The 27,173-nt window shown below is 37.1% G+C and overlaps 1 protein-coding gene across 6 annotated transcripts in view; it reads right to left on the reverse strand.

Moving 5' to 3' along the window:
• Positions 1–27,173, reverse strand: part of TCF4 (transcription factor 4) — a 416,095-nt gene that overhangs the window by 261,183 nt on the left and 127,739 nt on the right. Inside the window, exon 1 of one of the 6 annotated variants that reach the window (XM_025365671.1) lies at positions 24,277–24,470. The exons of the other annotated variants lie outside the window; for them this stretch is intronic. Within the exon in view, the coding sequence (XP_025221456.1) occupies positions 24,277–24,295 (19 nt within the window). The 5' untranslated portion in view covers positions 24,296–24,470. Of the gene's footprint in view, positions 1–24,276; positions 24,471–27,173 lie in introns of those variants that run through there. 6 annotated transcript variants of the gene reach the window in all.

Here is a 27,173-nt window from a genome sequence, read left to right on the forward strand (position 1 = left end):
TCAATAGAAGGAAAAATAAATCCTACTACTTAGAAATATGGGACAGGACCTAACTTTCTGTTTGTGCCTCTCCAAAGAAATTATGAATCCTGAGCTCGAAATTTAGTTGAAGAGACGAAAAGTGTATTTGAAAAATAACTAATACGAGGAAAAAGTTTTAAGTTTAGGCTACAAATGGTAAATAAACACCAAGGGATTGTTACTGAAATAGTTTTTGAAAAGCAGACGGAAGTTTCCTTGAAGCAGGACTCTTAAGGCAAGAAGGAAAGTCGGGCATGGTGGCTCATGTTGCCTGTAATCCCAGCACTTTGGGAGGCTGAGGCGGGCGGATGGCTTGAGGCCAGGAGTTGGAGACCCGCCCGGTCAACATGGTGAAATTCCACCTCTACTGAAAATACAAAAATTAGTCGGGCGTGGTGGCACACACCTGTAATCCCAGACACTCAGGAGGCTGAGGCAAGAACCCGGAGGCGAAGGTTGCAATGAGCCAATATCACACCACTGCATTCCAGCCTGGGTGAGAGAGTGAGACTCTTGTATCAAAAACAAAAAAACAACAACAACAACAACAACAAAAGAAGACAAGAAGGAAATCAAATATTGGAGAGCACAAAGAAGTGAATTCCAAAGTGTGGCCAGAGAACAGGTGAAATCGTAGAGCCCAGGTAGCAAAGGGTAACGCTTTAACTCAAGACACACAGAAAAATCAAGACCAGTCTTATTTCACTGAAGAGTAAGTCTAACAGTCGTGAAAGGTAAGATCTGGAACTTTTCCATAGGAATGCTTCAAAACATTTCACTTGACCTCACTCAATGTAACTAACTACAGCCTTTGCCAACCCCCTCCCCTCCTTTCCTCTTTTAACTATCACCTCTCATAATAAGGACCTGAAAACAGGTTCCCTAACTTCAGCAAAAGTGCCCGCTCCAATCTATTATGAGCCACTGACAACTGTCACTTCTCCATAGAAAAATCTTCAGTGGCTCCCGATTGCTTTGGGTATAAACGTAGAATTCCTTAGGCTAGTATTTAAGGTGCTCAAGATCTTGTGTACCTTCTTCTCATGTTATTTTGCATTGGCACTTCCTCCTGTGCCTCAATCACACCAGACTCCTCACCGTTACCTAATATATCCCTGGCTGTCGAGTCTCATGTCTTTCCTCAACCTGGAAAACATTCTTTCCCACACAACAAATGCATGAAGAATGAATAAATAAACGCATAATGCCACCAAGGAAACACTCACACACAGACATCAGTCAATTACATGCATACATATACATATATTTATATTTGTTTGTTGGTATCTTTATTTATCCCCACCAGGATGCAAGCTTCAGAAGGACAGGAACTCTGGGCACCTATGAACCAAGGTTGACACCAATGCCTTGCTAAGAGCTCAATGAACATTTGTCAATGTGAAGAAGTGCATTTATTAAACATGAAAATATTCAGAATCTTTTGTCACAAAAAGAAAACAGAACCAAATTCGTAGAATTTGACAAAATAATCATCAGTAACTAACAGAATGTTTTTAAATGGTGATAGAAACATATTATTACAAGATACAATATAATAAATAAGAAAGCATTTTTTCCCAACAAGAGCTTCCATTGTATGTTTTATTTCTCTAAAACACTGAGTGATGGGATCAATAAAAAAAATAGACAAGGATGGGATAACAACTTGATTTGAAGCACAAAAATTTCTATGAGATGAAATTCACAAATTATTACCCCTTTACAATGTAAAACAGATTTGAAATGGCATGACTTGACTACCTGATATACAGTTTATTGCTGGTTCACCCAAGGGATTGTATACAAAGCTCTCCATTTTCTTAAAAAAAAAAAAAAGTAGAACCAGCTGGTAGATAAATACAGTGCCCTTCAAAAGCCCCTGTTAAAGCCACAAATAATTGCAAAACTTGTTCAAATCAAATGGACAATTTATTTTATGTATGATTTTGCAAAGCCTTTACAAATATCCATGGATGGCTTTGCACCCCATTTGAAAGGATTTGCTATAAAACTGCACTGGCATAAACAAACAAAACTATTCTCAATATTTATACTTACAACAAAAACTTATGAGGTTCTATATTCAGTTGTAGTCATGAAAATCCTTACTCCCTGAGTTTTCATTGGCTATAGTCTAATATATAAAACAAACAGGGTTTTCCGTTTAAATGTGACACACATATACTCTGTTTTGGTGTCCACGTTTCAAGCATTTTTCAAAAATTCAGTCACAAGGGAGAAAAGCAAAGAAATAAACGTATACATTTTAAAACACACCATAGCCTTCTGTAATATAGAAACGATTACATAAACAGGAGTGAAATTGGTTTTTTTAAAACTCCTTCCTCCAAGTTTTTGGCCCCAGAAGAGGTTGAGAATTAGGAGACAGAGAAGAGAGAAAAAAAAGGAGTATTAGCCAGTAAAATGCCAAACAAAGCAACTGAGCTAGGACAAAAATTGAAAGGTGCTTGCCAAGACAAAAGCACAACTTAAGCTGCAGCTCTGTCCTCCCAGAGACTACACAGGGCAGGGAGCCTGACGCTACTAACCTAGGGTTTCTAATGATTCCAGTCCTGCATCCTCATGTCAGAGGACAGGAAGGACAAAGCAAAGGGCTGTTCAAACATAGTCATCACCAAGTAAAACAAGGGACACTCCCCTGGCTCCTGCAGCTTAGGTATGCCTCAGGAACCTTTTGTTGTTATTGTTCTCTTTTTTTCCCTCTGTCTCTCTCTTTTGAATTCAGAAATGTAGCTTCCATGTAAAGAAGAGAAGTCAAAGGGAGAAAAGACTCTCTTTACAAAACAAGCTTTCCAAACACACCTGTCCCCTATTTTGAGGATTGTGTGTACCTGTACTGATAGTAGAAGCATGATTTGTAATCCTCCAATTTACCCCAAAATTTCCTGTCACCTAGAATCTCTGTGGCAGTTCGTTCTCCATAGTTTGTACAAATACAAATCCCAAGAGTGTGGTGGGGCACACATGACCGAGGCTGGTCCAGGGCCACCACTCCCAGTGCAGCCCAGGAATCTGCAGTTACAAAACACATCTAGCATATTAGGATGTGGGGCACCCACTTTGAGAAGTATTGGGGCATCAGTTAGAGCCACAGTTTTCCTAATTCCACCTGTCCCTCGGATCTGGAGCACTGTTAACAATACATATTCCTGGGTAGCTCCAAGACATACTGAAGCAGATTCTTCTAGATGGGGCCTAAAAGTCTGAAATTCACCAGGCTTCTCCCCTGCCCACCCCCTGACCTCCTCACATACTGTCTGATGGCAGGAAGTGAGCGGTAGTCTCTTTCAGGCTCTCTGGGAGGCACGTTGCCTACAAGTGCCACGAGCTGCAGTCGAAGAGAAGATAATAAAGTTCAGAGCCTCAACTACCAGGTGAGTATCAGGTCAGATGTTAATCATCGCCCCAAAGAAGAAAAGTGGACCCAGAGTGCACCAAGAACTCCAGAGAAACAAGTGGTGTAAGTGATGAAAGTACTGATAATCAGAACTCAGGAAGGGCGACTACCAAAAAATAGCTGAAGACCAAACAAACAAAAAACAAAAGAAACCTTTTATGAGGGAAAATGATTTGCCATTTTCCACAAGGCAATCTGCATCCTGAACACAAATAAATGCACCACACAAGAGGACATAATTTTGAACCAGACCTAGAAATCCTCAAGGTTCCTTTCAAATCTCCCCCACAGGACTCAGCAACACTCAATGAGAGTCTGTTCTTAAACAACCTGAAACCACGAACACCTAAGCACATGTGAAATATCAAAACAAAACATTTCCCCCACATCCCAATCCCGGCTCGGTGATGAAAAGCAGTCGTCATCTGATTCAATCAGACCACATTCAAAGCAGGTGGTTCCGAGCATTATTTGAGCACACAGTGCCAGCTCCTTCTCCACACGCACCAAAATATATGGGGATACTTTTTTAATGACACATGAAGAATTAGAAAGAACGGTTTCAAACCTTTTTGTGGGTAAAATTTAATCCCCACATTTTTAGTCAAAAAGCATAAAGAATATCTTACTGAGAAAATGTGCCTCAGAAGAGCAGCAAAGCATAAGGAAATACCAAGAAATTAAAATAAGAGTTGTGTGAAGTCTTCATATCAAAGCCAGTCAAAATGGGATTTCTGCGGTTATTTTGCCTCTTTGGCAGGCTCCTTTAAAAAGGCAGATTCAAGTTTTTTTTTTAAACTTATTTAGATATATTTATTTATATTCGCAAATTAGATGCCAAAACAGCAACAAACGTGGGCTAGAGAGGTACATATTTCTGAAATCTAATCCCTTTCTATTTATTAACCATATGGCAGGAGTAATACACTTAATCTTATATCTCAATGTGCTCATCTGTGAAATGGGAATAATATATATTGTTTGACAGATTAAATGAGATTACTGATGTACTATACTTAGCAGACTATCATACACATTGATAGGTATGTGTTGATTCAAATTGATATGAGTTTATTATCAATAACTGCTGAAATTAGCCTTTACTTGACAAAAATAATTTAGATAGTTTGATTTAGAATGGAGAAAAAAAAAGAAACTGAATAATCACATAAAGTATGACTTAATAACTTATTGTGGAGTTCAGGCACGTTAACAACCTCATTAAAGGCAGACACCGTTTCCTCCACTTTCTCCATAAGGCCAGAGAAAGGAATACGGAGATGACCTGACCATTCCACGTAAGTGAGTGTTTAACAAATTCTTGAATTTAAAAATAAATCCCATTTGGACTGCACCAGTATTTTTACAAACATCTTCAGTGCGGTATAGAAATGTTGACATAGAAAAGGAATGACTGAGAATGCTATTTAGTTAAGAGAGATTAGAGAAGATATTGGAACAGTATTAATGGAAAGGTTAAGAAAAAGCAAGGAGAAAAAAGGAAGTCTTTCAAAAGATGATTTTCCATTAAACTTCAGTTGATTATGGGGGAAAAAAAAATCCAGGCTATTAGTCTGCAGTGTTGGTTAATAGTTTTCCTTATTTTGAGAAAACAATGAAAACTAATGAGTTACATCCAGCAGCTTTAAAAAATGAATTCTGTGCATAATTCGTAAGCCCTTCACCACATGCCTCTATGCAGTCCTTCTTTTAGTTAAGGTTTCAAATTAAGGTTATTATTTATGAGAAAAAGTTGGAGACACATTAACAGCTATAACAATTCCCCCAGACCATCATGGGGGCGGGAAGGCGGTGGTTCCATTCACAATGAATGGAAGATATACTCCAGGCCAAATATTTAAAGAGGGGTGCAAAGGATACACACACAGCAATCCGCAGGCACCTGTCACTGCAAAATTCAACACTCACACAATCGAAAGGGCATTTGTGTTCACAAATCAAGTAATTATATCCCTAACTATCCATCTGCATATGCAATTACCCAGTCTGTTGCACAGAGAAGCAGATTTTTGCAGGTGTTTCCTTACCATCCTTTCCTTCAAAATCCAGTTGCCCTTTATGTCCCCAAATCTGGGCACATACCAGTTCTCTAATTGAATCTTCGTGGCACTGTGGTGAGGATCAAGTGTTATGTTTTCACATACCGCGCTCACACACAGAAGATTTTGTAATCTAATCAGGCTCTTGCTCCCGATCACCACTTAACTAATGGTTTAATGGGCTCCGTTTATACCTTGATGTTAAAGCATGTGCAATGTGCCTCATGACTCCTCTGATGAATCTGTTCCTAAGTTCTCTGACACATTCCAATTTTGCATATGTACTTTAAAATCTCAGCGTTACAACTCTGGTATGCCAAGTAAAGTTAAATAAACAGAATGACAAAGCAGTAGACAGAGAAAATGAGCATGTGTGGTTGAGGGCAGTGCATTTAATCAAAAAGGAGCTTTTCTGAATTTTGGAATCATAGAAATTCAAATTGCAAAGTGTTTTCTATACTCAGAACTTGTTAAACATTTTGTTCCGATTGGTGCAAATTGTGCGTCTGTGCAGTCCTATTATACTTGAGAAATCAATAACTTCTCAGCCCTGAGGACATCTAGGGACCAGTTCCCCTTTATGTCAATCTCAGACCTAAGTTAATCTCAGACCCAGCTTCATAGAATCTGAGTGCTGAACAGGACATCAGATGGCATCAAATCCAATAATCATCACAGAAATAGAAACCAAGGTCCAAGTAAGTGCAAAGATATCCCATGGCTCAGACTGTGCTTAAAGGATTGATTCTAGAACCTTCATATGTTTGAGAGTATTTCTAACTTTAATTTCTTCACTGTTTGAATTTAATGTTCATGTTCTGCTACACAATCATTTATATGCATGCTTCTTTAATTTCCTAGATTTTCCTGGATGTACAGTTAAACAACAAAGTCTATTTAAAATAGCAGTAATTTGCAGTTCTAGAAAAGAGAAAAGTTGGGGGGTCAAACTTCTTTCTTCCTTACAGAAGCTTCTAAAAACATAATTAATATGTTCTTTTTAACAAATATTCTACAGTACTGTTAAAGCATTGTTATTTAGATCTGAACAAGACCCAGATTATTTTCTACTTGCTGTAAATTAGGCAAGTCTGCCAGGGCAGGGAGACAACCAAACCTACAGCTCAAGTCTCCTGACTTCTCATCTTCATACCAAGGGTGAGATATTGCTGGTCCTGAGATAGATCTTACTTGCCCTGCACAGGATTCTTGGAGATGCTGACTGAATTGATGAGGGGGCACGCTTGCCCCAGTTACCCTAAACTCACCTCTCCTTAGCATCTGCTTCACTCATTCATACTATCCGGCTGGAGCCCAAAGCCAGGTGCATTGTCAAGGCTCTGCTCTATACTCACTGGTCACGACTGTGACCAAACTGTTAAGAGGGTAAGAGGAGGAGACACATACACATATCCACCAACACCTCCACCCACAAAGATAGGCCTCTCTTGGAGAATGGACAAAAGCCATTGATAGAAGTCAATTTCACATCTCCATTGACGTAGCTATCAATATCTGAGAAGATACAGCTATTATCTGGTATTAAAATATTCGGGTAGAAGACCTCCATTCTGTTCACATGTCACAAGTAGTATTTTTCAAGAGGACAGGACAGTTAGCATGAGTGACACAGCAACCCTAGGAAACTGTCCTAAACAAAGTCTATTTAAAAAAACAAGAAACTAAATACCACTACCAACCTGAAAGGCCTTAATTTAAAAAAGCTTTTGGGCTAAGTTAGCATTTCACAAAACTGTCTTCTGCAGAATGTTCCACGTGGGAGGTATTTCATGAAAAATGGAGTTCTCTGGTCAAAGCAACTTGGGAATCATTACAAGTAATATCACTCTCTAGGGGTGTTTTACAATATTTAATGCAGAATGTACTGAAAATAAAATTTCTATTAACACGTCTTGAAACAAGATTTTTTTTTTAATGCTAGTCTACATTATTCTTTCAGAAGGCTCAATAGGAAAAGGGGAGTAATGTAAATGATAAATTACTGTTTTGTGAATTATATGAAATACATTAAAAGCTAATAAATGGAATATAGTATAGGCTTCAATATTTACACATCTCCTTGATAATTCCTGAACACAGAAAAATGTCGGAAAATTAATTTATAAATTATTTGATGAATCTTATTAATATATTCTTTACTTAAATTTGTGTAAATTAATACACAATTACACAAATACACAAACTACATATCCCAGGTAAAATATCCAAAAAGCAAAATGCCTTTGTCTCTCTGCAACAGATGTGGCGGTAGGTTCTTGCCTTCAGTGTCTGTAGTCTACAGTTTCTGTAGACCAGTTAAGCTAGTCCCTAATCCAACTTTATTTCCCCAGATCAAAGATCCTGCACCTGTCCCATCAACCCAAATATAAACAGCAAGATATATTCCACATACATTGAAACAATGTGAATTGGTGAAAACAAGAGGCTTAGAAGATTGAAAAATATTGGACTTGAGGTCAGGCTTGATTTTGTAAATGTTTTCCTCATTTTTATATTACTTTGCATTTACTCCCCTATTTAAATATCATAGTCTTAAATAACTACTCCAGTAAGCATTGGGGGCTAGATTTTTACTTCTCTGACCAAAACATAGCAATTTGTTTGAAATATTATGGACACACACACACAGACACACACACACACACACACGGATTACTCAGGCATGTACAAACAGGAAGAAAAAGAAGTAAGGCAATTTTAGTCAATATATGCTCTTCTCCAACTAATACAGTAACCACAAACTGTACATATATTCTATTTGAGAAAAAAAAAAGAAATGAAAAACTGTGGAATCACATGAAAGGTGGTTTGCATGCACACAGAGGAAAAATGGCCAGTGAGAATAAAGGGACTTCTTAGCTAAATAGAGAGTCTTTTAAGATTAGTATTATGATTTAAGTCTACTTCAAAATGGTTTCAGCCTTATTAAAATTACATTAAAACTAGCCCTGATGCATTTGCATTTAAAGGGTTGCCTCACACTACTTAGCAGGCGCTGAATTCAGTCCCCATTGATTTATACTATTAGGGCACTACAATTACAGACATTTTTCAGGATAAAGGACAATAATACCCTGACCAAAAGGGTTTAAGGATGCAAGTCATCAGGAATGTGAATAAGAGAACTACGTTTATTTGCACAGCAGAACACATTCACTTGCAACATTAAAACAAACCAGAGAATGCAAGACAGGGGAATTACTATTCTATTACATGGGATCCTTACCAGTAGGACCACATTCAATCAGGAATCTTGTACCCTTGTAAGAACATAAATCTTGAAAAGGAAAGAGATAATAAACTATTTTGTTATTTTAAAGTGTCTCAGTTAAAATTATTAACTTTGATCCTTTCAATCCTATACTAATAGAAAGGAGTATCTTATTGCAACATCTATGAAGATCTGAAACAGATAATTAAGCCTTTCTTTAAAAAAAAAAAAAATAAAGAAATCTACACAAAGCAACACAGCTCAAAGAAGTGGCAGTCTTTCTTTTAAAAGACTATAAATGCATTCTTAGGTCTGGTTCTTTAATCATCAAGAGCTCAACCACACGGTTACTGGTTTATTATTTTAACCAGTTCACAACCTGTTTGATTCAGACTGTTGACTCATTTAAGCCAATAGGTAAGTTTTTTCAGTGTTTTGCACCAAGTGACTTACCAGAAACCTACACTAACACAAGAGAATCAAAAGTCGTAACTAAAGTTCCCATTTCTGTCACACTCAGGCAGCCCACAAAGTCGGTGGAGAATATAGAGAGGTATTTGGAAAAAAGAAAAAAGGAAGGTATTTGAGGTACAAAAGCTGGATAATTGGCCACTTATTTCTATTCCAACTGTAGAATAATTTAATTTTTAAATCTTGTCCTAAACATACATAGATGTGAAAGAACTTTAGAAGTTCAAAGTGTCACACAAAATCGTTATAATCATTTAATTATGAGAGTTGCTCAGCAAGTACAAGGTTTTATGAGAGCTAATTCTGTTCTACAGTTTAGTCATTAAAAGAAAAATGTGAATCTAAAAATTCCTGGGCTGCAAATAAATATATTTTTTAAGGACAAATGTTTTTAGGAACAACCAAACCAGTTTTTGGAAATGTCACACTTTGTACATTAGTTTCAACATCAATGCAGAAAAATACACATTTAACAGGCATGACAAAAAAGGACAACAAATAAGATTGATGTCGTAGAAAACAACAACATCAAAAAATTGTATACTAGGCAGCAATTCCTTTAACAGTAATATAATCTAGGTCTAAGAAAAGAGCCATTTTACACTGCTCTTTCATTATGAAAAGGAATTTATGTTCATTTTTTTAAATGTTGATTTCTGAATTGTTTGAATAATTCAGGATATGTCCTTTATATGGAAGTGAATAGCGAGGTCTTTTTAATTGAGGCAAGAATCATTTCCAAGAGTCATCTGAGTTCTTCCCCATTTTTCCCTTCCCTAGGTTTGAGCATCAGGAGGTATCTTCAGGTCCTCTCTTCGTCTGCTTCCTAGTGTATAACCACAAGCCTACTATACTGTGATACAGAAAACCCAGAGATGTGGCAAACGAAAATGGGAGCAACAAAACCACTACAGCACAAGCCTTTAATGCAAGGCGGAGGAAGGAAAGTAAATGCTTAAAGTTTTCATACAGCTTACTCTGTTGATGGCTGCCAAGTAAAGAACCTAAATTCAAGGGCTTTATAATTGTTACAAATTGTGCCAAAGTACAGCGTGTTACAATAAATTATGAAGCTTATCTAAATTATAAAAGTAATTAAACTTTCCTCAGATACTCATAATTCTGCCCTCCATAAATTTTCTGTTCATTGCATATTCAATACCTGTATGTTCCAGTAAAACAAAAAAACTAAAAAAAAAAAAAACACACACACACACACAGAAGAAAGAAAAGAACAATCTCCTAAGAACGATGATGCACAAATAGGCATAGAGCATAATCTAAATTGCAGAAATGCATAAACAATTGTTCTCAAGATCTTCAACCATAACAAATGTTAATAAAAATATTTACACTAGAAACAATTTTCAGAGCTTTTTTGAAGTTTTGTTTTCCTCTTATTATTACAGACATTTGTTTTAACATGAGTTTTCTCCTCTATCCCAACATTTCCTACTGCTGTATGATGCCATAAATCTTTGTTAGTACATTACTGTACAATCTGTCACAATAATAACAAAAATAATGAAAGCCATAGTAACCCAGTTATATGGTCCTTGCCATTTGCAAGAGTCCCAACTTCTTTATATACGCTAAATAGTAAAATATATACAGGATCCATCAACTGCTGAAACACAGCAGTCTACAATGGAATACAGCTGCTGCTGAGAATCAAACTGAACAAGAGCTGTCAAATTACAAGGAAAAAAAAAAAAGTTTAAAGCCATGAGAGAATATATGGAGGATACCATTTCCAAGTTTAAATTTAAAGAAAGACCAAAAATGCCATCTTGATACTCGTAAGGCAAAAACCATCGTTCTTTCTTAAGGTTCAACCACATCTCCACCAGGAGCAAATCAGCCGAGCAGGTGTGTTAGTGATGAAGGAAACCCTTGTTCTATTAGAAGTATCTTCAATAGTCAGCAAACATGATGAACAAATTTTTTAAACGCATATAGGTTATAGAACAAGTTTGTCAAAAGGTTCCTAGAATTTTGTTTGATTTTTGTTTGGGTACCTGGTTTCTCGATCCTAAATTAGGCACTTCTATTTCGGTGTATATTCCAATTTAACAAAAACATTTATTTTATAAACAGAAAAGGAAATGAGCTTGGAGATATATTTATGCAATTACCATATCTAATAGTCAATTACATGTCCTTCCATGAACAGATAAATAATATATGCACATACATTTATCAATCTCGTCTATGAGGGAAAGAAGAGAGAAGAAATTAAAATAAGAGCAAACTATTATATACGGCACGCAGTTTTCATTATTTCATATTTGCATAAGGGGATGCAATATTTGTCTTCAATAAGGCTACAAATTACAAATGATTAGTTCAGATCTTTTTAAACCAAACTAAAATATACAAGTTATTAAGTATATCATTCAACTTAGCAGTTATATTTGTTATAACTATTTACCTTAGTTTCCTTATCTTATAAATTAAAAGCAGGAGGAATGTTTGAGGTCATGTAAAGCTATTAAAACATTAATTATTTAAAGATCAAGTTAAATATGTTTTAAAAACAGAATACCTCACAATATCCAGTGGGGGGGAAATTACGAGAAGTGAATGAGAGAACAGAATCAGATCAGATGTACTGTACTTTAAAGTATCCATTAACTAAAGCTACATGAAATTGGAAGGGAAAAAAAAGAAAAAAAAAAAAAAAACCTCTGACATCCACATGAATACCAAATTAATTCATTATGATCAGTGCTACTACAATGAACACAAAATTAATTCATCACAGTGGAATACACAAAGCACTACCCACTTGTTATACCTACTGACAAAAAATAATAGGACGATTATCCTCCACCAGGGTGACACACGTGGCCATGGGCACTGCCGGCTTGTCAGTCACACAAGTGTTTCCTTCCCTGGGAGTCTACACCAAGATATTTTTACAAGGAGGCTCTTTATCAACCACATTAAATGAAGCATAAGATGTGAAGACCTAAATTATCAATGGTTTTCCCTCCTGCTGTTGCTCCCTGCCAGGGCTGGGTCCTGGGTTAAGCAAGTAAAGCACCTGGGGGCAATATTTAAGAGGGTGCTCACACACTCAGACTTCTGCAAGTCATGGCCCGTGCCTTACACAACCCTGACAGTGAGTCCCACAAGCCCTACACATCGGAAAGCCTAGACTTTAAAGCATAATCACCTCCCTTATTCGGGGGCCCAGGGTTCCTGCCATACCAGAGTAGACTTGCCAGTCGTAACACCTTCCAGTGTCATGACCATGGTCAGCAGTCTTCTCTAAGGCAAGCGCTCTGGATGTCAGTCTCTTGGGAAAGCCTTATGTAAACTTACAAGCGTGAGACTAACCATCAGGGTGCTGGGGTCTACCACAAGACTTCACCATAACATATGGAAAAATCAAGATGACTTCGTGAATCCCCCCCTTTTTACCTCCTCAGAGTCTCTAGTGAAGAGAAATGGCTGCTGACTTTTGTTTCCCAAGCCATCAGAGATAAAGGACCTGGCACCTGAACCTCAAGGGCTCCGTCTACTTCCACTTCTAGCACCAACGGCTTAGTGTTGTAAGAGTGTCTTTGCTCAGTCACTTCAAGGGGACTTAGTAGGTGGAAAGTCACACATAAGACAGGAGAGAACCCTTTCCTAGAGAGGATGAGGTTCTCCTTGGTAACGGGAATGTGATGTAATATATCTTCTTCCTTTTATTTGTAAGTACCCCTTAAAGTACCCCTGAAATCCCTGTGGGCAGCTAGGACGTAGAGTTTTCACGTACCATCTAAAATACAAGATTATGCTTATGGAAATCTTTCCTCTTTCCCTTGACATGGCGAAAGTTTTTGTTTTTTAGATCTTCAACAATGGGTTCATCTCAGACCCTTTTCCAGAACGGGTCCAAGAAATGCAAATGTCAGCCAATGTAATGAAAGGCACCCATTTAATATCACAACTTGCTAAAGAAGAAACTTGTTTATTCAGAATTTGTCTTGGAGTATACAGGGACTCAAAAGATGGATGCTCCTTCCTTTGCTAAACTGCAATTTTGTTCTTCATCCTTATTACTTAGCCTTTGTGGGGTGCTCATGCTATACCAACACATCTGCACATCACAGATGTGGTACTCAGGTAGGAAGAAACAGGAATCTGATACATCGTGAGAGCCTAGCATTCTATTCCACCTGAGAACAGGGTACCAATAAATGTGAAAGCCTTGGTAGAGGCAATACTTTTAAGCCTGTGTGTGTGGTTAGGGAGGCACAGTAACAGAGTTTTAGCACAGGGTAAAGCATATTCTAAAAGAAAACTAGACTTTTTCAGCTAAACCTAGCTCCATCTGTTTATATAGGACAGAAGTACTCTAACTTGACTGTACATTAGAATCACCTGGGGAGGTTTTAACTCCCCCTCCCTCCCCAATTTAATTGGGGGTGAGGTCAAACATCAGTAGTTCTTCGCCAACCTCCCCAGGTGACTCTAATTTGCAGCCAGGTCTGCAAACCACTGATATCGAGGCCAGATGGCCATATATCGTGTACCTGGGGAAAGAGCATTTTTACTATGAGGGTACACAAATCAGTGAGTAGTTTCCAAGTCCGGCTGGCTATCTGAATCCTATTGGGAGCTTTTATTAAAATACGGACTACCAGGCCTTGCCTCTAGGCCTTGCCTCTAGACCTACTGAATGGGAAGCCCAAAAAAATGAGGTTCAGCAATGTCTGCATATTTTAAAAATACGGCCAGACACAGTGGCTCACGCTTGTAATCCCAGCACTTTGGGAGGCTGAGGTGGGCAGATCACACGAGGTCGGGAGTTTGAGACCAGCCTGGCCAACATGGTGAAGCCCCGTCTCTACTAAAAATACAAAAATTAGCCAGGCATGGTGGTACACGCCTGTAATCCCAGCTACTCGGAGGCTGAGGCAGGAGAATCACTTGAACCTGGGAGGCGGAGGCTGCAGCGAGCCAAGATTTGCCACTGCACTCCAGCCTGGGCAACAGACGGAGACTCTGTCTCACAAAAAAAAAAAAAAAAAAAAAAAAAAAAATCTTCAAATACATTTTGATTGTCATCTGGGATTAGGACCACTGACCTGGATGAAAGTCAGATGCTCTTACCCCTAACTCGATTTCCAACAGAATGCTTCATGTTTGGAAGAGTAATCTTAGCCTGCCAAAGAATTAGGAATAGCACGGGAAAGGAGGGGAGGAGGGGAGAAGTGTTTAAGAAAAAAATAAAGAGAAAAGAAATTTAAGTGTCCTCTAAGCACCCACAAGTCTGCTTCTTAAAGTGCTGATAATGAGCAGTGTGTGTTGAAAAGACCAATGGAACTAAATTCTGAACCAGTTCATTTCGGCACATCCTGTTTATACGACTATTTAATGAGTCATTCAGCCAGGATGATTTTCTGTCTGAATATGTTAATTGCCATTTTTTTCATAGCTCTCTATTAAACAGTACAGATAAAATAGACATGCTCATGTTTTTAAGTGCTATCAGCCTCTCACCCTCAAGAGAGTGGGCAACAGGAGTAAATAAGGGAAAACTTTCTCTTTTTTAAAGTGCTTAATTCTTTTAACATATATTGGCATTTGGGACCCCACTTCAATTCAAAAGCATATGTTAGAGTTAGCATTAAAGTGAAAATGAAATGAGGTGGTTCTCCCCCATATGCCACTGGCTTCATTATATCACAAAGAATTAGCTCAAATAACAGGCAACAATGTGAATTTTCTTGCTGATAAATTCTTCTACGTTTAGGTCAGTGTGGATATTTGGGGAAGGACAAGTGATAAAGAAACAGAAAAATTCTGACTCACTCTGATACTCCTTTATAAATCAATGTACAATGATTATGATTATTGAGAACCCTTGAAGATCTAGGAAATGGGTGAAAGGTCTAGTTAGAGATTATGTTTCATGAGTGATTAAAAGAATTCATTTTTATGTTTCATTTATCCCCAGAGAATGCAGAATTTAGAAATGAAAATTCCAAAACAACATCAATGCGAAAAGTGAAGCAATAAACATCAGTGCAAAAAAGCCATATTTTCAAGCACATTATCACTTAATAAATCAAGCCACTCTTAATATTCATTTTAGCATTTATGCAGTTTCCAGTGCCTTAATTTTAAAGAATTTACATTAAACAAATTACATATCATTATACTGCATTCGGAAGGGAAAAAAAAAAACCAACCTTAAGGCCATAACAACATATTTTATTCTTAACGGCTTTGTTTACAAATATTAAATGGTCAAATTAATAGTGTTCTCAATGGCTTTTTGACAACTCACATTTTTCATAAATGAAAATAAAGCAACCGAAAAGATGAAACTCCAGTGGCAAAGGTTTATTGGTCTTTGTACCTCATTAAAAGGACTTTTATAAATCACGTTTGTTCTTTTGAGTAGCAACTAACACGGCTGAAAAGGACAGGTTGGGTTTTAAAAGAGACAGATATGACCTAAAGGAAACACATTTTACCGTAGTGAAATAAACTGAGGAAACAGTTAGCAGATTAAAAACCCCTTGAAAGGAAGCATCATCTTTGAGAGAAAAAAAAAAAGAAAAAAAAAAAAACCTTCGCTGAGGAAAACAGCTGGAAACAGGAAGCTTTTGGGCTTTCATCCTGCCTGCTTTGATTCCACCGCATCCCTATATCATGAAAAGGCAAAGAGACTGATTTCAGCTGTGTCTTCTTTCAACAGAAGGGGGATAAGGCTTTGTGGAGTGTGAGCAACCCCATCCAGAAGACCCCCACCCACCCCAATCATACAAACAGTAACAATGAAGTGGAAAAAGAGAAATGGTGATAGATAAGTAGCAACTCACAAATAGCATTTTACAGGCTGTAACAATGAAAGGAGAGTATTTGCTCTAACTTAATTGTTTCTCTCAGCAATTCTCATATGAATTTGCAATCCCCTAAGTGAAAAACACTAACCAAGGTAGATACACTATGACAGGTTTTTTTCTCTCTATTCTTTTATGCCTTTCTAACTTGGTATTTCCAGGAATGCATGACGATGAAAAGTTTCTATTTCTGATATCCAGCGCATTGTTGTGGCCATTTTTTTTTTTTTTTTCATTAGAGAGAAAAGGAGTTAGATATTACAACCCGTTATGGTCTTAAATCTAAAGTCACTGAATTCTGGTTTTCACTATATTTAGATATCTGAAGTCACTCTATTTAGAGATCCAAAGACCAATAAACCTTTGCTCACTGCAGTTTCATATGAGATGTCCTTTTGGTCATCTCATCTAGATTGTTCCCCACTGCTACCTTGAAAATATTTGTATTCTCATGACATTTAAAGGACAATGCAGCATAGTAAAGGAAAGCTTGGATGAGAAGCTTACATCATCCTTGGTAACTAAATAACAAAGCAGCTCAATAAACAAGATCATACAAATCTAATACACCCAAGTCACAATTTATTCTTCTGTTGCTATTTTGGGATGCCTTTTAAAGTGGGGATTACAAAGCTAGACAATATAGGGGCACATAAATGTAAAACTCTGACTTTGAAAATGCAACCAACGTCAACATAAAATAGGAGGTATATCTCATGCTTTTCACAAAGGAGAACTGATTTTCATACAAGTTAAGGAAAGGAACTTACATTCAAGTTACATACAAGTTAAGGAATTAGCTAATTCATTTTTCTAAAACTATTCTTAATAGACAGGAAAATTTCACAGCATAAGAGGTTTCAAGCAGGATATGTAAAATGAATATCAACTTCATCTTAACAGACGGCTTAAAGTAGGTATCTTCAGATATTCAACCTTACAGTGGAATACTTTGATTCCATGGTAACACTTCAATTTCTAAAACGTCTACATTTGACACTTGGTATGTGCCACCTCCTTACCAATGGATATGAATTACTTTTGATTTATCCTTATTCATTCTAAATGTCTTTTTTATGGAACTGCCTTAGTTACTAGTGAAACGTAGTATAACTTTGAGAATCCTCATGCAAGGTTATTTTGACAGGCTACACCGCTAAAATAAAAGTGATCCTCACCAACAAAACAAAATAATTTAGTTATTTGTGTCAAACTTTGAAGGTCTATAGTAACAATGCAGTAGATATCAGAAATAACCATTTTTTTATCATCATGCATTCCTGAAAATTTGAAGTTAGAAAGCCAAAAATTCAGTCTAGACTCTTCATATTTTGGGCACCATCAATTTCGTCATCATCATCCTCCTCCTCATCATCATCACTAGCCATCTTCTACAATTATGAACAGAATTTTCACATATTATTTCATTCATTCTCAAAAGCAACCTAAGAGGAAAGCCGAACAGGTATACTCCTCCTCATAGAAGAGACAAATAAACTGGGCCCAAGAGGGTAAACAGAGATTCTAGTGATAGCATCCAGATCTCTGACAGAAGTCCTTGTGTTATCCATGAATGAGTACCTAACTCTGACTCATAACTTCCACCAATACCTAGAAAAATAACCAGCTCAAGAACCACCATTTTCAGGTCAAAGTACAGAATTTTTGTTATTCCTAACACATTCTTGGGGAACTCCGTTTCTTTAGGCAATAGTACTAATATGGCCCTGTAGACTTAACAACATACAGGAGGGAGCAGAGAATGACATAGTCAACTTTTCTTTGCAATCTATTCTAATGCCCGGGCACTGTGGCTCATGCCTATAATCCCAGCACTTTGGGAGGCCAAAGTGGATCACCTGAGGCCAGGAGTTTGAGACCAGCCTGGCCAACATGGTAAAACCCGGTCTCTACTGAAAATATAAAACTTAGCCATGCATGGTGGCACATGCCTGTAATCCACCTACTGGGGAGGCTGAGGCACAAGAATCACTTGAACCCAGGAGGCAGAAGTTGCAGTGAGATGGATCTATTCTAATTGCCCTAATGTACTCCTATCTCTGCTGCTCTTATAAATATGTATTCATTCTGTAACTTACTGATCATCTATCAGGTAGCAAGGCCATTGTCAACAATGTAAGTCTGAATCCATAAATGCCGCTCCCATGAAGTCTACAAAAAGATAAGATATGTACACATGGGAGAAAACAGAACTCACATCTGCTGAGCATCTATGAAGATAAAACCATTTCCCAGCTCCTTCCTTGAATCCTCACGACAGTTATATGAAGATGAAAACTGAAGACTACTAGTTACCAGTCACTTTTGTGGCACTGGGCTCTCCTACGAAAATTAGAAATCCTACTAATATTTGAGTAAAACTAGCTAACATTTCAATCACTAAAGTGAACACATGCTAATAAGTAGAGACACTATAATTCTTCAATGCTTTAGAGAAAAATATGATTATACCATTAACAATTTAATCTTTTCCTTGTCATTTTAATCTGCCAAGGCTTTGATTTAGAAACAAAATAGATGAGGCAAATCATTGTATCGCCGAACATTGGTATCAATACCAAAAATAAACTGAGGCACACATACAAACACTGACAGAGCTATAACATTCTCGCTCACGCATACTCGCTGCCCCTCTCTGAGTCTGTCCCACCATACACAGTGTGCCCACACTGCCTCTAATTTGCGTTGTCTTTTGGCAAAATGGACTGTAGTGCCAACTTAAAACACCAATTGAAGTATTAAACCAAAACAGACACCCTCTCCCATATTTGGCAGAAAAAAACCCTAATTCAAATGTTCCAAGCCTCCCCCAAGAGCAAGCAATTATAAGGTGCAGAAAGGCAATGGCTTTAAAACAACATGCTAATCCTAATATTAGTACCTTGAAAAAGGAAAGCTGCCAAGATGTTGGAATAGTGCCCAGTTATCCGTCTTACCTACAGCAATAAAACTGTCCTATAAATGTGAACAGGACAGTAAGGATACATTTTGGGGTTAGGTTATTGGCATTTTTTTCCACCTTGCCATTCCCTAGGAGAATAAGCCTGACCTACGGAAGCAAAACACAGCAGATGGTAACTCAGTCCAGTACCAAGAGTACTTAGTCAATCCAAATAATTCACACAAAAATGAAGCAAGATGTTCAATGATTTATGGCGCTAATTTCACAAGAAAATTATGGAATCCTTCTCTTCAATACCATCTTTTTATTGTCATCTGCTGGATAGCTAACTAAAGTGTCTAAAAAGCAATATATTATTATATTACTATCAACAATACATAGTAATTACATAATCATTAATAACATAATAATTATTATAGCTAACACTTATGCTGAGTACTCACATCCTCAGTGTAATTCTATGAAATAACTACCGCCACTGTACAGATAAGAAAACTGAGAAAAAAGCAACTAGAACAAATAACTATGACATGGAGGACCAACTTTCAAATCTGGGAAACATATACCCTGTCCATGTGCCTGACTACTCCAGCAGTATAGGAGTGGGTTTAATCTAAAGATTACTGCAAAAATGAAGAATCAAATAGATTTGCATGGAAATAACACTAGACCTGGATTCAGCTGACCTGACTTGTTCGCTGTGAAACCTCAACAGAGACACCTCTTTGAGAAATGGTTTCTTCATCTCTGAAATGGAGTGAATTCAAAGCTGGAAAGCTTGTGCTTCCAGTTTTAAAGATCAGATTCTAAGGATAAACCCTTAAATCCGAGTTTTACTTAAAGACCAGATCACTTTTTATCATTGTTCTAGATCAAGAAATACTGATGACTTCCAGTGGAAATCAAACAGCAGCAGTTTCTCTCTGGTTCAATGATCCTCATCCCACGTGATGCTATCATAAAACTGTACTTCCTCTCTTTGCAGAGAGGATTAGGCTACTTGCTAGTAAGTGTAACTCCAATAAACCTAGGAGGACCTGAGGCTGCTACTTCCCAGTTCCCAAGTCAAGTCAGGCTTTTGATAATATATTTTATTTATATACACACATACATTCAGACGGAATCCTCCAATCACCTTCCTGATTCTAAAACTGCATTTTCTTTCTACAAAATGAAGCCAAATGTCCAAAGGAAAACCATCAGCTATGATAATATACACACATTAAAATGTCCACATGCAACAAACACACACATACATATACACACCCCACACACAAAAATACTTCCACAAGCATGCATTCATTTATTTAAACATAATCACAGTACTCACTCTAAGAGAGGGAGTTTTTAGATAGGTTTTAAGATCTCCAGTGGATGCCTGAAACCTCAGATAGCACAAAATTCTATATACACTATGATTTTTCCTATGTATACATACCTATGATAAAGTTTAGATCAAATATCAGGCACAGTGAGAGACTGACAACAATAACTAAGAGTAACAGAACAATTATAATATACTGCAACCTCAGCATATGATTTTTTTCTTTTTTCTTTTTTTTTTTTTTTTAGACGGAGGCTCGCTCAGTCACCCAGGCTGGAGTGCAGTGGCCTAATCTCGGCTCATTGCAACCTCCGCCCCCTGGGCTCAAGCAATTCTCTTGCCTCAGCCTCCCAAGTAGCTGGGATTACAGGCATCCGCCACCACGCCCGGCTAATTTTTGTATTTTTAATAGAGACGGGGTTTCACTATGTTGGCCAGGCTGGTCTCGATCTCTTGACCTCAGGTGATCCACCCACCCTGGCCTCCCAAAGTGCTGGTATTACAGGCATGAGCCACCAGGCCTGGCCTTTTCTTAAGTGAGGAACTTTTCCCTTGTAACTTACAGGACGTACTTTATGGCTTTCTTTTGGCATATCTGAATTGCCAGATTCACTACTTTTATGCTTTGGGACCATAGTTAAGTCAAATAAGGGTGACTTGAACCTGAGCACTGCCACAGTAACAGTCAATCTGAAAACCTAGAGGTGACTTAGAGGCAGGGAGTATCTAGAGTGTGGATCTGCTGGACAAAGTAAGGATTCACGTCCCGGATGAGACGGCAAAGGACAGCACAAGATTTCATCACATGACGCAAAATGGCGAGCAATTTAGAACTTAGGAGTTATTTCTGGAATTTTCCATTTAATATTTTTGGACCACAGTTGATGGACAGTAGCTAAAACTAGAGAAAATGAAACCACAGATAAGAAGGGTGGGGGTACTACTGTATTCTAATTATCTTTTTTGCCTACATAAGGGTTACATATTTTGATGCAGTTTAGTTGGATATTAGGCAACTACACATGGGTAGATAAAGAAATGAACACCTTTGCACTTGAACAGCAACAGCTAAGGGGCAGACACAGAGGGAACCACTGAATTCTAACTTTGGCTGAAACTTAGTTGGATGAGGATCAGGGAGAAGATTTCTGGGTGTATTGTGTGTGCTGGGTACAATCTATCAAGTATTGATTGGGTTCAAGTGTTGGTGTTGAGGAGTTACCCTCAGTTTCTCCATTCCCCTAAAAATTCTCTAGGCTGAACTAGCCTTTCTAGGCATTCACTCAAGTAAGATGGAGAAACTGACCCATGTAACCTGGAAATGACTATGACCAGGAGGAGACGCTGAGGCTAATGTGTTGCCTATAAAGTCTCATCCTCAAGTTGATGCTATCCAGGAACAAATAACAGAACCAGTGGGGGAAAGGGAGGCTTCCTGACCAGAGGACCAGCAACAGTGGAAAAAGGTGACAGGGGAAATGTACCCCCAACACACGCAATACACCCCAAAACTTTCTCCCACACCCCCCCCCCACCAACAAAATGCCTCTGGCAAATAACACCTTATTATTTTATATGTGCAACTGTAAACTCATTCTTATTTAAAGTAAAACTAGAAGCATCTTTAGAAAACTTTGCTGCTTTAAATTGATCTATAACCTACTCCAGGTCCACCCGCCCTTTCTTTTAACCAGGCTGTCATTCCTAAATTTTCCTCCATTATAGCAATTCTACCACCACCACTTCTGAAAATGGGTTTTGAATGTTAATATTTTGTTGAATTTTCAAATGCTATGATTATTTCTAACAAGAACTGAGAAACTGCTCCATTATATTTCTCCTCTCTCAATTTGATCATGCTAATAGCTTAAAAATACTCTCTCAGCAGTTACTATGGGCTGAACACTGTTCTCAATGCTTTAGACGCATTAACTCATTTAATTCCCATAGCCCAATGAAGCAGGGACTTGTATTATCCTCATTTTACAGAGAAATTAAATAACTGTTGCCCCAGGTTACAGGTAGTAAGTGGTCAAGCTGAGATTTAAAGCCAGAATCCATGCTTTCCAGCCCACCCTCCCCAGCTCACACTTGCTCTTTGATTATAAAATACCAGAAATCGGCACAGTAAACATTGTTGCTGTGCACATCCTTTTATTCCTAGGAACACTTAATAACAAACTGCAAATAACAAAACCGCAATACATGCTAAATGCTACAAGGTTTCATTTCACCATCCCTACAAGAAATTTGCTTACTTTTAGAAATTATGTGCTGACTTTAAAAAATCCAAACAAAATGTAAATCATATTTTTATTAACTGTTAAACAGATTATCTGAAACATTAGAGTAAATCTCCTCTCAAAAATCATAGCAAGACTCCTGTATGTTATTAATCTCTTCATATTTTAAACAGGAAAAAAACTCCATTTCTGAGTCTGATATAAGTTGTTAGCCCTTCAAAGTCTGATATAAGTTGTTAGCCCTTCAATAATCCTCACTAAAAAATCAGATTAATTGGAATTTAAATATATCTGTGTGTGTCTTATTTCTGTAAGTCCTTAAGGAACATTATTGTCCACTATTATCTCCAAGTCTTGCGGACTTCGTAAAGGAGTACTAGACACAGGGCAGGTTTTTAAACTATTACATAAAAAAACTTTGATATAATCTAAGTTATTCTCTTCTCTGGTAAAACTAGTTACCTAAAAGCAAGTAGGTACAGCAACATAAAACACTCAGACAGACACACACACACAAACACACAAACACCACCACCACATACTCAGTTAAGATGTTGGTAATATCACTACTTGTTTTTTCAGTTTTAATTCACTATGTCGAAAACTACTCAGAAGATATTTGATGTCTCTCTTGATAGTACAGCATGTAGAGGCAGCCCCCAGAATTATAAATCAAACTGCGTTTAAAAAAGAATGAATTGCTGAAAGAATGATCCCTACTAAACATACAGTTTAAAGGCAACTAAGGTCATCAAGAGTAAAATGGCTAGTGGCTTAATGTGACATCCAAAATCTCATCCCCTTTATACTAAAACAATAGAGCGGTGCCTCTAATAAGTTAATATCATTCCTCAAAATCTGTATTGAGAAGCACCTTTAGACCCTCAAATCTGTCTCCCAGAGGAATTCCATCAATCCAGACATTACTGAAGTTCTGAGCCAAAAATAAAGGTTAAGGGGGTGTGGGGAATCGCAGGAAGTTAAACTGTTAGGACTCCAGCCAGGGAAATTCCTTTGATAATCAAGCCCTACCTTCACCCTGAAGCGTATCTTTCAAGAGTTGAAATAATAACTTTCTTTGGAATTCTTCATACATGAAAATGTCTGCGAAAATGATCTAAAGCAATAATTCTAAGAAATAATTAAGAGAAATGAAAGCAAAACCAAAGATTTTTAACACTGGTCTTCCACTTTCTGACACTGCTTTTCATGTTTGTCTCCTTTAAATTTCTACTAAACCAAGGCCAAGTCTCCCCCTGATGTTCTATGCAGCACCTCTTAATGAGTAAGGACGACAGTAACCACATTCTCTGACTCAAGCTTAAAGGTGCACATTCATAACGTAAAACTCCAGATATAGCGCTCAGTCTGCCCCTTAGACTGACTGAGTCACAGCAGAGGATCCAGAATGGTTTCCATTCCTCTATTTCTCTGTCTAAAGAGTCATGACATTTTCAGGCATTTAGATAGAGATAGCAAAAAAAAAAAAAAAAAAAGTTAAGAGCTTAAAAAAGTAGAAATGTTTATAATATTCCACATTACTTTCTCATTTATATGTGTCCAACTTGACAGAAATTTGAAACCAAAATCCTGAACCACACATTCCAACCCAGAAGCCTTTGTAAAAAGCCCCAGTCAAAAATGTCCAGCAATTCAAACTTCTAAGGATTCAGAAGTCGATAGATCAAACATTTTAATCAAGACTAAGCTTTTAAAATACAAGTTACATAAATATTTACCTCCACTGTCCTCTTCCATATGAATAGGAAGTAATAAATTCCCCCAATATATCTGGTGATTAAAATTCTAAAATACTACTTTGTGAACTTTTAAAGTTTGTGAACTGAGACCTCCACTTTAAAACGCCTTTCTTTCAAGGGGCCTTCCTTGTTACTCTCCTACGCTCCATGGAAACAGAACATGAGTTAACGATGACCGTAGATTTTCATTTATTTGTATACATCAGTCAGTAGAAGAGGAAATGATATTGGCTTTGTGTTTATGAGCTACATTAGAAATGTGAACAATAGCAGACCTTTACTGAAACAAAAATAAAATATGAATCAACAAGATCTTTGCCAAACAGAGGTCTCAGGACAGCCTTGTTCAGTCTTCTGGGAATCCCACTGCAACAAGCACAATAAAAGCAGGACGTGCCTCATTTCCTTCAACCGTTCAACATGCCTCTCTTGGAGATGTTTGTAAATTTCCTTCCTTTACGCATCAAGCTGGCAAACTGTCGTCATTTCTTTGGGGTAATAATATCCTGTTGATGTCTGAGTAGATCTGTTTTGATTGTTTCTTCCACATAACACATACACTTTTAATATCATTTTCAACACACAATGCACGGAATTATTTTTCAACATATTCGAACTTAGTTCAGCAAAGTATGAACGGAAGCAATGAAGGGCAGAAAATGTTAATAAAATCCTAGTTTTATTTTTGGATTTACAACTCAGATGTAGGTAACAGAGTAATTCCAAAAGTGGAAAAAAAAAGCATTCTCTGCTGTTTAGGAAGCTGAAAATACTTACCTCTACGATTTTAATAAGGTATATGTTTTCATTCAATTCCTATACTGGAGTGTGGGGAATTTCACATAGCAAAAGTACCAAATCAGCATTAAAACACTGACTTGTAAAAATGGCAACTTTTACTCTACTGGATATACAAATTATACCACAGTACTTTAACAACAGAGTTCTAAATTCATTCCAAAAGTAAATTATGCTTCAAATCCAGTCAAATACTCTGAGGGATTACAAATTTTTATCTAAATAAATATTTTTTTTTCAAAACTTAAAATTTATTTGGACCTGACGGTATATTTCTTGGACAAAGAAGTTTTACCTAAGCGAAATTATTCCTGATTGAATTGCATTTCTCAATAAAGTTACATGACATAAAGGGAGAAAATCATACAGAGTGACAATTTTTAAAAATAATACTCAAAAAGTAAAATAAGACCAACTCTCAACTAATGTAACTTGCACTAAGGCAGACATTCTGGGTTCAAAAACAGCAAAAACTGATTTGTGAAATACTAAAAATAATTAATCATTGCTGCAAAGCACTAGATTTGGAGCTAAACTAAATGGCATGTACCATTCACTGCAATTCCAGATAACACCTTATTTTACACATGCAATAAGAATCATGAACATGAAAAATGTTCAGTGTCATTAATCCAGAAAATGCCAATTTCTAAAAGAACACAACCAGATACTATTTCGACTACCATGTTAATAAGATAAAAATAATACAAACTGGCACAGCCTTCCTAGATAGCAATTTGGCAAGATACATAAAGAGCCTTTCACCTAATAATTCCCTAGGAAACTATCCTAATAACATCCTTGCAAATGCAGACAAGTATTTATGTGCAAGGAGTTTAAGATGTGGTCGACAGCTGCAAACTGTTAAAATAAATTATGGAAGACCCATGTGATGGAGTATTACAGTGCCTTTAAAAATCACACTTTCAAAACATTCAAGGACATTGGAAAATATTCATGGTAAAATATGAAGTTTAAAAGCAATAAACAAATTGCATGTTATGTTTTTAAAAACCAAAGGGAGACAGAATCTACACAGTAATCAAAATATTAACATTGGCTATCTCCACAATGAGGGTACGTTACATTTTAATAAAAAATAAAATAAAGGGGTAGGTGTGTGTGTCTACATATATCTGTGTGTATGCATATATATCTGTATATATACGTGTATGGTGTCTATACAGAGACAGATATTTATATTATAGTTTCAAACTTGAAAGATCTCATAGTCTATTATTAAGAATTTATCAAAATCGAGTGGGAGTGGTATATGTAGATGACCCAAGAATGGCAGAATGCTGGTAATTATTGAAACTGTATGACGGCAGCATAGAAAATGATTCTACTATTGTGTATACACTGCATGTGTTTAAAATTTTTTCAAAATAAACAGTTAAAAAATAATTAAAAGGCAAGAAAAAATACAGTAGCGTCATAAGATCAACCCTGAAAGAAATACCGGTACTTCTGAATGAATATCTAGTAAGATATCAATAGGCAAAGTAAGTACTTAAGGGTAGCAGGCAGGATACTGAGCAAATAATACTGAAGAAAGGCAATGACCTTGAGGATCAGGCCAGTGAATAACTGGTCACAAACTAATGGAATCTTACTGCTCCTTCTAGTATTAGATGAAATCCCCTGATAGAAGATAAAGGGGCACCATCTTATGGATTTCAATCAGGATATAATTCTCCTAATAAGTGGGCATTTCACCTATGCAAATCTTCACCTGGCATGAAGACGATAAAACAGCGTCACTGACTAGTGCAGACTTCAGGTCCCACCCTTGGTCACTGAAGGAAAACTATTCCTTTTACTGGACAGTGATTCCTGCATAATTCTCATGGGTTCTTTATTCTCACTGGACAAAACCTCTCTGAGATCTAGGCATGATGAAGAGTGGAAAACAAAGAGCTCATTTTTAAAACCCTCTACTCATGCCTTATCATTCCTAGCCCTCAGCTTTTTTTTTTTTTTTTTTTTTTACATCAATAGCCCATCTCCATATAAATGTCTAATTTTGCAACACTTTAGGTGCCACAATGACTGTGTGAATGAGTCAGAATATGCAT

Source organism: Theropithecus gelada, chromosome 18 (genome assembly GCF_003255815.1).
Source record: "Theropithecus gelada isolate Dixy chromosome 18, Tgel_1.0, whole genome shotgun sequence".
NCBI classification, from domain to species: Eukaryota; Metazoa; Chordata; class Mammalia; order Primates; family Cercopithecidae; genus Theropithecus; species Theropithecus gelada.